Source organism: Apostichopus japonicus, chromosome 14 (genome assembly GCF_037975245.1).
Source record: "Apostichopus japonicus isolate 1M-3 chromosome 14, ASM3797524v1, whole genome shotgun sequence".
Classification (NCBI taxonomy): Eukaryota; Metazoa; Echinodermata; class Holothuroidea; order Aspidochirotida; family Stichopodidae; genus Apostichopus; species Apostichopus japonicus.
Genome location: NC_092574.1, coordinates 18,601,060 through 18,611,336, shown reverse-complemented (window position 1 = coordinate 18,611,336; position 10,277 = coordinate 18,601,060). Strand labels below are relative to the sequence as shown.

Genomic DNA, 10,277 nt, shown 5'->3' with positions numbered 1-10,277 from the left:
TGATCTGATATTGATGGAAATTTATTTTTCGAGGCGGCAAAGTGTAGTTAAGGCTAAGTTAAATGGAAAATGAGTAAAGGTGGGGCGGATTGCTCTCACTGATATATCCAGGCGCGTATCCAGGGGGTGTTGGGGGCGCGCGCCCACGGGTAAGAAAAAGACGAGAGAAAAAAAGAGAAGAAAAAAGGGAAAAGAGAGCCTGGGGTGGGGGGGGGAGAGAGAGAAGAGGAGAGGAGAGAAGAAAAGTCACCCGGGAAGAACCTGGGCAACAAACAAAGAACCGACTGATCCGTTCTCAACCCGTCCCCTTGCGTCAAGACTGTGACTGTGTGATCATCGTCACGGGTCAGTGTATCTCGATTCCACCTATAAGGGGAACATAATAATACTTTTAAGAAAAGTCACCAGGAAAAAACTTGGGCACCAAACAAAGAACCGATTGATCCGCTCTCAAGCCCAGTCCCCTTGTGTCAAGACTGTGACTATGTGATCATCATCAGGTGTGTATCACGAAGGACAATAGAAGGAGAACACGATGCTACACATGATGCTTGCTAAGAACAGTCACCCAGTACTTTAATCCAGCCTGCATTGTCACGTAACAAGTTAAAGTATATTGTACCACAAAAATACCTTATATAAGTAAAATCTTCCTCAAGATGGTTTATTAATACATTTACGATAAATGTTGGCCTATCAAGGCACTTGCAAACTTCCATATCATGACCGTTAGATTTTGAGCTAGAAGAGGAGCAACTTTAGCATACTGAACCCCCACCCTTCCATCTGCTCGTACGGATTAATATCAACATTTAACCAAGGATTTTCTAAAATGGTTCATATCACCTTCGATCCTCCCTATTTTCACATCATCTGTACTTTAAATTATGCTCTTTCACATAAAGGCAGAACGAACAAACGATGACAGTAACTGATAACATGCTTAAACAAGCTTTACCTTAGGTACTTACCTCTTTTCTCTGACGGTTAACCTTTTGAGCGGATGAACACTACTCTAATCGTGGTGAAATTAGACTTGCCCATTTGCTATTTATAGGACTTGACGTCACTCTGGCCATGCAACGAGGTAAATGTGGCCATGCAAGCGCTACTGTACACGTAAACGTACAGACTCCTTCTCAATCTCAGCTGTGTAATAAATGTACCCGAAGACCCCGTTGGACGGTAGGAGTAAGACTAGATCATTTGATTTAGCCTAGGTGTGTTTATTAAAAGACCTTTCCTTGACAGCTCATCATGGACCAGATAAGACACGTATATAGACCTCTGGATTGTCTTAAACTAACTTCAGGTTAGCGTATAATTATTGACTTCGGCCTATAAATTTCTAATTGTATAAAGGTTAAGTCTTTTAGGCGCTGCTCAGTAGCGACTACCGTTCGACAGTTCTTCCTGTTTTGTCGTTGTCTTTCTGTTTTGACTATCCGTCTTGTTATATATGTCTAACATGTTTCAAGCAAAACATGCTGAGTGTCGTTTTACGTGGTTATTTCTTGTGTTTCTGTTGTTTCTACTAATCTGTGGATGTGTCGGTAGTGATGATCGTGTAACTAGGCCTATCGTCTATTCACGAACTGCACTATACCAGTTACGCTACATAAAAGAAGATCACACACAACATATGCAGCAATATGGCAATCTAATATATCCATAGGGCCTAAAATGTCATGTTATATGCCATTTGCCTGCCAATATCTTCAGTGGCCATATTTTAATACTAAACTGCTGGTGGAACAACATGTTTGTTTAGAAGTAAGATGTTCCTAACTTCCTTTACCAGTCTTACTTGTATGATCCCTTATAGTTAACATCTACATGACTGCTTATATGTTGTTTATATTTGCAGCTGTCAGGTTTCCTTTAATTCTTCTTAATCAGCCATTCAGTCACCAGCAAAAACACCTTGATGTTCTATGGGAGCAATCGTCATTACAAGCTGTGACTGATGGAGCTAACAACTCTCTGTATGAGTTGATGAAAGCAGAAAACACCACACGGTAATAAAGTCTCTACTGGTTAAAACCAGCAACCTACACCTTTTTCAAGTCATATGAACTTTAAATGCTTGTGTTGACCACCTTATTCTTCAAATGTACAATTACATATGGAACCATGCTTTGTGTTGATGTTAACTGTTTGTGTTCACATTGGAACCATATTGTAAATTTTATTTATTAAAGTTGCTTAGATTATTTAGAAGTAAGGTTTCAACAAAGCAGAATAATTCCCTAAGTTATTGAACAGATCACTTTACTGAACCTGAAAATAATCATGCACTTGATAGTAGTTGAAAATTTCAAACGCTTTTGTGTTTACATCAAATGGAACCATACATATCATTTCTTAAGGATGCTTAGATTATAGTCAGCAAGCTTTCAACAAAGTTGGAAAACTCCCTTTATTGAACTGATCACTTTCCTGCGTTGTGTATGGAAACAATTGCATAATTAGCCATTACTTCCGGTTTAAATATATTCGGCCGTGGCTATTCTTACGACTAGGAGTAACAATTATTTATTAACTAATCTTACGACATCGGCGAATTTCCGGTTACGCATGCGCAGTAAAGTAAATAAAGCAACTGCGCATGTGTAACCGGAAATTATTGTTACTCCTGGTCGTAAAAATAGCCACGTTACAGCAACTGCGCATGCGTAACCGGAAATTATTGTTACTCCTGGTCGTAAAAATAGCCACTTTGAATAAATTACTACATGTAGACCTCCAACTCTGTTGATACTGTACTTTTCGTAGAAGTTGCAACTTACCATGACTCATGTAATTTACTGTACTAATATGCTCAGGAAGAACAAAGAGTGACACAGAGGTGCTTCTTCAGCCTAAGAGAAGAATAAACATCACAATACTCTATTTACTGATGTATATTGCATTTTTTACCGTCTCTGTAACTTGTGCTACAACACCATAACTTGGCAACAGGGATATTAATTTTCTGACTCTACATGCATTACCTAATTGACTTACTTTTCTACCACTATTTACTCCTGTCTTTACATGACATCATGATTGTAGCCTCAACCCCATTTTTTGTCTACTTCCGTAGAACCTCCACATTCATGGTTACGAATGGTATGGACAATTCACAAATTATTTGATTGCGGCTGCTTTCAATGCGACTGCTGCCCGTAAGAAAGCTATTTTACTGCATTGCCTTAGTACTGAACTCAACTACATGCAACTGAATAATCTTGCACTCGATATTAATTAGTTGAAAATTTCAAACTCCAGAAAAATATCATATTAAAGTATATAAAGAAAGGTAAGACAAGGACTAACTTCATCCAAATTGAGGCAAAATTTTTGTTCTATTCGGGAGATAGCTTTCATGTTTCTTTGTTTTAATAGATGAGTTCTTAAAGCAATCAAGTAGAACACCTTCGACATTGAGAATTAACATGTTATATTTTATTGCTTAACATAGTCATGCTGTACAGGACAGATATAGGACGACATGTCCAAGATTACATGTTGACAGATGGAGAGACAGGGTGAACAAGGACGAGCAGACGGCATGCTTTAACTTATATATCAATATGCAAATGCACAGCTCAATAACAACCAGGTGCAGATTCACAATGTAGTGCATTGTTTGCACACAGACATCTTATGAATATTCAATAACATTACAATAGCAGATTTAGTTTTGTTTGTTCACACTAAAAACTTCCGAAGTAAAAAGCTGACATCATCAAGCCACATATATGCTTTCATTTTTATCAGTGTTTTTAAGGGGTCTTGTTCTTGACAAGGATCTTTACCCTAAGCATAACCACAAAATTATGGTTGAGCTTCTCCGTTTCCGTTCTGCAGAACTACTCAATGACCCTAAATTTCTCTTTTGCCTTCAGCTTTGTACCAGACTTAGTCACAGGTGATTTTGACTCTATTCGCGAAGAAGTTAAAAGTTTCATGGAAGAGAAGGTGAATACTTTCAAAACTTTAACGTAGGGTTTCGCTGTAGCCTGTTATCCCATGGCATGGACCTTTATTGCCCCAAGTAGTTAGGATGAATGTTAAAAGTAGGAAATAAGCTCTTTTGAAACAGCCAAAAACATCAAACACATGGATCAGTATTTCATGTATTGTACCAAATCTTTGACTGTCAAAGTTTCTACAGTCAACCATCTAGGTTCAGTGGCTTTAGTTTGTAAATGGGAAAGTTAATTTGTTTTATATCTCCAGTTGGTGGATTAATTAATTCCCTCAATATTTGAGAAGGATTTGAGGCTGGAAATACATTTCCATTGTAACAGTAAAGTAAATTATTGTCCATATTACAGTGGGGATGTAAGCATCCACCTCTAGAGCATTTCATACCTCTGCAAAAGGGAGAGTTTGATCTGTTAATAGTTATTACAAAGATGTTATAATTTGAGTTGAAAATGTGATCCTCTTAGCCTAAAACACAAGTGCTAAAGGTGAATGACTTGTAAAGATTAAATAGTTTCATTTACAGGAAGATGTTTCATGGAGAGATAATTGCCTTGAATCAGCTTAATTTAGGGTTCTGCTTATGAAGGAAGGTGAGCTCTGTCTGAAGAATAATAATATGAAGACTGTAAGCCATGAATCAATCACTAAATGCTTGATAATCCTCTACCAACAGGGATCAAAAATTATCCACACTCCAGATCAAGATAAAACAGACTTCAGAAAGTGCCTTGAAATAGTAGCCGATCAAGTAAAGAATGAGAAGGTATGTGTATTTGATTTTTGTCATCTTTATTAACAGCATTACCAAAATTGGGACCCTTTCCTTGATACCACAATAAATAGTCAATCAAAAGTAATCAGTTATTGTGTGTTGTTCATGGTTGTTTCATGTTTGGTTTTCTCTTAACCAATACGGTTTGTTATTTTCATTTTAGGTTGACTTTGTAGTAGCGTTTGGAGCTTTCGGTGGCAGATTAGATCACGTCTTGTCAAATATCAACACCCTTTTTGAGGCCCCTTCAATCATAAAATATCCTCTCTACCTCATCGGAGACTACAACATCAGCTTTCTCTTGATGCCGGTAAGGAAACTCATTTTTTCAAGCAAAAAGGGGTTTATCGCAGATACGGACAAAACTCACTTCCATGGTTTAACATCTTCTAAAGAAGCTGCTTATGCTTTAAATGGTATATACTTGATGTTGAAAGCAGGGGCAAGATTATCTATGCTTATGAGCTCACCCCCCCCCCCACCTTCCCCACTGACAGAAAGAATGTTACAAATATTCAAGTGTAAATACATAGATGCAACATGTGCCATACAGAATAACTTCAGTATAATATGTCAAATATATAACAACAACAAATATACAGTGCAACTGAAGCAGTTGAACATTGTTTCCAAAGTTGTAAAATACAGCATCATCCAAGTTGCAAAAATTGGTAATATCTTAGCCCCCTGTACAAATAGGTTGGTTCCACCCTGGATCTTAGGTCAGCTGATCAAACAAAACTTAGTCTACTCAGAACATCAAATAGCTTCTTCATGTTATTTTCTCAACCTATAACTCTTTAGTTTTCCAATTTCAATAACATGGAAAAATTAGGTTTATAGTTTGCAACCTCTCTGTCACTTAAATGTGTTACTCAGTATTAATTTTGTATTTAAGGACTGATTTAGGTTTGTTACGAAGTAAAGTGTACCAAAAATGTTGACATTTCATCGTGAATGAACTGCAGAGCTATGACTGTCTCAGCTATGCGTATATCTTGCGGGTTTGTTATAACATGAATTTATCTTTGAAGAGGAGGGAGGCTCTTTAGTTTACTTAAGAGTGCCTCCTCCTCCCCTTCCCCCCTCCTTGCCCCTCCTTTCGCAAAGACTGTTACTATCGTGTTAACGTTATACTGGTCAAATTCTTGAACAACAAGTAAAGACTGAACTTTTCTATGGCCAGCATTATCGATGAAATAATAAATATTTTCTCTTCATATATTCTTTAGAGCATATAAGATGATAACAGCTTCAGAACTTTGGTGATGCGACAGACAAACTTAAATAATCGAAAGAAAAACACATGCCTCAGCAGTAGAAGTTTTCTGTATCACATTGGACTTGTTTTCACAAGTAATTTTCTCCACTTTTTGTCTTATAATTTAGTCATCACACAATTGTTTTCACAATTAACTTTTTCAATTTGTTTTTTTTCTTCTAATTAGGGTCATCACACAATTGACATAAGCAGCGGTCTTGAAGGAAGCACTTGTGGTCTTTTTCCTCTTGGAGGAAAGTGTGAGGGTATCACCACAACAGGTCTGAAATGGAACCTCAGTAAGCAGCAATGTTTCTTTCTTTTTCATCTACAACCGTGAAATCAGAAAATAAAATCTCTCACCAATATTATAGTACTAGAACAAAAGTAACATCACTTTAGCTGGGGTCAGTACACTTTCATAGCAAATGCATATACAGTATACCTAGCTTTACCATTTGTACTATGTATATCTGTTACTGTTGTTACCAAGTTATCTAGCATATTACCAGCTAATTGTACCATTCTGGTTCAAGAGAAAATACCCTCCTGCTAGTCAACATAATATTTTACTAGGTCCTTGAATGAAAATTGAATCATACAGCACAACTTCTGTGGTTACATAATTTAATATTGAGATGAAACCCATTTGCAAGGACTGAACATCTACAATAGGTTGATTTTATTAGTTGTTACGATTTTAAAGAATAATGGACTGTACTTAAGTGCTTTTTCAGTAAATAACTATAGGAGTTATTTATGTAGCACCAAGAGAAAGCACACTGTAGGTATATAAAGCCAACCTTTCAAAATTGTATAACTATGTGAATTTGTTCTTTACTCAATATCACTGAATTTATAAATCGTATAATGGTTTGCTTTATGGGTTTTTTCTCAAAACAGAAAATGGAAAACCAAAAGGTACTTCTTTACTTAATAAGAACAACAGACTGCAGTGTTTACAACCAGATCAACTCATTTCACTTCCCCATTTGAGGATCCCACAGATGGATAATTCTATTTTTAGTCAAGAAGTTCTCCTACATTCCTAAAATTTACAGTTCACCAAATCCCATTAAGCTGTATGTCAATGTCAAATAATGTCAGTTAAAATGAATAAATTTTGTATATTTGTAACTTTTTTAGAATTTTATACACTCATTCGTTACACCTCATTCGAAACTAGGTCAGATTACCGACATTAGAAGTTTCCTTTTGCCTGAGTCTTTACACCCTTTAAGTACATGGTTTGGTCTGACTTGGTTGCCAATGGGCTAAAATTGACCATCCATTGTTTTCTGATTCTTCTTTCGCCTCCTTCGCTGATGGTGAATTTGCAAAGGCAATAAAAATCCTATACATACAAATATAAATGAAGCCATACAAATAACAATTGAAACAGGTCTGTAGCTCATATCAGCCAATTATTCCTTCACCGTTTAAAATTCATTTATTATGTTTTTTTTTTTCTTTCTTTCAGACCAAGATCAAATGGAGTTTGGTGGTCTCATCAGTTCTTGCAATACCTATGAGAAAGATGCAACAGAAGTGACCGTTGAAAACAACTCTCCCATTTTGTGGACGATGGACATCGCCAAGTAACCTTGAGTAGTGTACTCCTAGTCTCAGGAAATTTTTATAGGCTTTTGGGCAGTCTTCACTGAAATTTTCATAGTTATTTTATTTAATATCATCAGTACTAACAGGACAGTAATTTTATGTTTCTTAAATATAGCCGCATCTTCTTTCTTCTCTACATTTGTGTTTTCTATGTCAAGATATATTGAACAACTTTATATTATTTAACAATAACATTACAGTATGTGTCACAACTGTCTTCCATCAACATGTTTATGTTTAACTTTAATAACTCGTTATGAAAATTTATGGAAACCAAGGAGCGAGAAATATTTTTTCACAAGCACAGAAATATTGTTTTCTGAAAAGTGGTTTAGGTTGCCAGAGCCTTGAAATTAGTTCCTTATGAATTTATTTCCTCACTCCTTTTTTAATGTTGGTTAGAAACTCCATTCTTACATGTGCTGCTATGATTCATGTAAAATTTGGTGGGTATATATGACTAGCCAAAGATTGTTCTCATGTTATGGTTCATTCTCTGCCTCCACTCATCAACAACCAATTCATGTAAGTTTTTCCCTCAGATGTGACCATTTGATAATCTGTTGTTACTGTATGTGAAGCCAAAGTGTTCACCAAACTTAAGATCTACTTATTTTCACTCCTTGTTCTAAGGTTGCAGGCAATAAATGTTTTTTTTATATCTAATGTGAGGCCCATGTTCCCACCATAGCATGGTCTTCATAGTATCTTTAATGCTAAACAAGGAGTTCAAATCCATAAATTTTCAAGAACAATAGCATCCCATATTAATTTGCTTAACCTGAGTAGTCGAAAGTTCTCTTGAAATTTTTGCTAGCTTTATACAATCAATTCTCGAGGTAGGAACAAAATATTGCAATTTGGTTCTCACATTCCAACATTCTTGTCTTTTATTTAAAGCTATTTTCTGTATTTGTTCCTCATCCTGACATATGGTCATCCGCACAATAGCTTGTAGGTTTCTTACATTTAATGTGGCAGAAAGGTATGCAAAACCTTGAAAAGCCTGCTGATTTCAAAGCAAATGTTAACAGATGGCACTCTTGTATAGCAAATATAAGTAGTCTAGTTTATTTTGCATGTATTGCTGTTAATAGTCAGTAATTATTGAGTATTAACCATTACCAGTTACTTTCACCTTATCCGTGGAGAAGAAATTCTTCTAGGGGTTTTGTAGGACAAGTGGACTAGTAATTTGAGTGAACCACGCCACCTAGATATTGCAATGAAAATGCTTCTTATTACTGTATGTGGTGGACACTGACTGGTCTCTTCAGCTCTTTGTTGAACAAATTAGAAATAGATTGAATCACTTGTGAGGACAAGCTGTCTGTGACTGGGATTTTTTGTAATTCAAACCTTCAAATCATTTTAGGCTCCATTCGGCCTTTTCAGATCCAACAGTATCGGTAAATGTTATGACATGTATTACTTCTTTATACTAATTTCTCAAGAGGTAACTACCTTTCACTTAATTCTGACCTTGGTTTTTATGGCTGAAAATTTTTTTGAAGAGTATAAAATATGAAACATTCCATTCTTATTATTGATTTTATGTTTTCTTGCTTGACAAAGGCTCATACTCACAGCTTTATTTTGTTTCGTTTTAATGACATTACTCTTCTCATATTCCTCCGTGTTTTTTCTTCTTTTTTTTCTTTTTTCTTCTCTTTCTTTTGTTTCTTTCTCTTAAATAAGAATAACAAAATCTGTTCATTACATGCTGTGTCAATAAGTTTTGTCAACATTCCTTCTCACAGTATTGTGTAGTGGAAAATTCTTGGCATAAACAGCATTAATGATTTAGGAGCAAATTACAACCAATGTTTTAGTGAAATTGTCATTCTTTTGTTTCATTGAATGAAAAGCCGTAAATATGTATTCTAATTACGAGAGTTAAGCTGAACTAATTTAAGAAAGCATCTTGAAATGTGTGTGCATTCCTGGGTTTCTGTCTAACTAATCCACTCGTTGATCACAACATAAGTTATATGTTTTAATGGCACCGTTATGTTTCACAATTTGTGACTGTAAGAAAACTGTTTTAATCATTCCAGCCAAACGTGTCATTCATTTTAGAATTTTAATGTTGTCTGTTAAACGCCCAGGCTGTAGAATGGCTGACCAGCTGAGAATACTGTTTTAGTAAACATGAAACACACAACCAACCAATTTAAGATCAATTTCAGTTGATAGAATTCCAAAGCCAGACATGCATAAAGTTTCTATTGTATGATGCATCATCTTGTTATGGTCAAGGTTCCTGTTGCCTGTGGTGGGTCATTTCTGCATACTATACTTTTCACATTTTATTTTTTTTATTTATAATAGCGATCATTTCTTCAATGTTATTTGCATAAAGCAAATGTCCTCTGTTTAACATGTGTTATAGGTGGGAGCCATCCACAAAAGACCTTTATATATTTATAATGTGCAAATGGAAAGATTGTATTTTTTTTTTTATCATGGTGCAATTCTCTGTATGCCCTGTCTTTTGATCTCTGCACCATATTTAATATGAATTTTTTTTTTATGATTTATACATTTGGTATGTATCATCGAATAGCCATGAACTTTTCATTGTTTGTTACATGTGTCAATACAATAGTCTGTATTATCAGCATATTTGGGTGTTGCACTTATTTTGTC

General features: G+C 35.6%; 1 protein-coding gene across 4 annotated transcripts; it reads left to right on the top strand.

Annotated features, from left to right (window-relative positions):
* The first annotated feature begins 1,062 nt into the window (after positions 1-1,062).
* On the top strand, positions 1,063-9,658 carry LOC139979755 (thiamine pyrophosphokinase 1-like). Of its 4 annotated transcripts, none has more exons than XM_071990837.1 (7): positions 1,063-1,185; positions 1,900-2,018; positions 3,891-3,963; positions 4,649-4,738; positions 4,911-5,057; positions 6,196-6,307; positions 7,489-9,658. In XM_071990837.1, the coding sequence occupies exons 1-7, from the start codon at positions 1,078-1,080 to the stop codon at positions 7,608-7,610; spliced, it is 771 nt and encodes a 256-aa protein (XP_071846938.1). In that variant the 5' UTR covers positions 1,063-1,077; the 3' UTR covers positions 7,611-9,658. The 4 variants fall into 4 exon arrangements, with proteins under 4 accessions (XP_071846938.1, XP_071846941.1, XP_071846940.1 ...); XM_071990840.1 differs by having other exon boundaries at positions 1,070-1,185; positions 1,868-2,018; XM_071990839.1 differs by having other exon boundaries at positions 1,114-1,312; positions 1,868-2,018.
* Positions 9,659-10,277: the final 619 nt, after the last annotated feature.

What these genes read in the sequence shown, in the direction of transcription:
- LOC139979755 (XM_071990837.1), top strand. Translation starts at nt 1,078, where the DNA reads ATGCAACGAGGTAAATGTGGCCATGCAAGCGCTACTGTACACGTAAAC. An exon ending in CCCGAAGACCCCGTTGGACG is followed by an intron (nt 1,186 to 1,899) that starts GTAGGAGTAAGA and finishes CTTCTTAATCAG; the next exon opens with CCATTCAGTCACCAGCAAAA. An exon ending in ATCAAGTAAAGAATGAGAAG is followed by an intron (nt 4,739 to 4,910) that starts GTATGTGTATTT and finishes TTTTCATTTTAG; the next exon opens with GTTGACTTTGTAGTAGCGTT.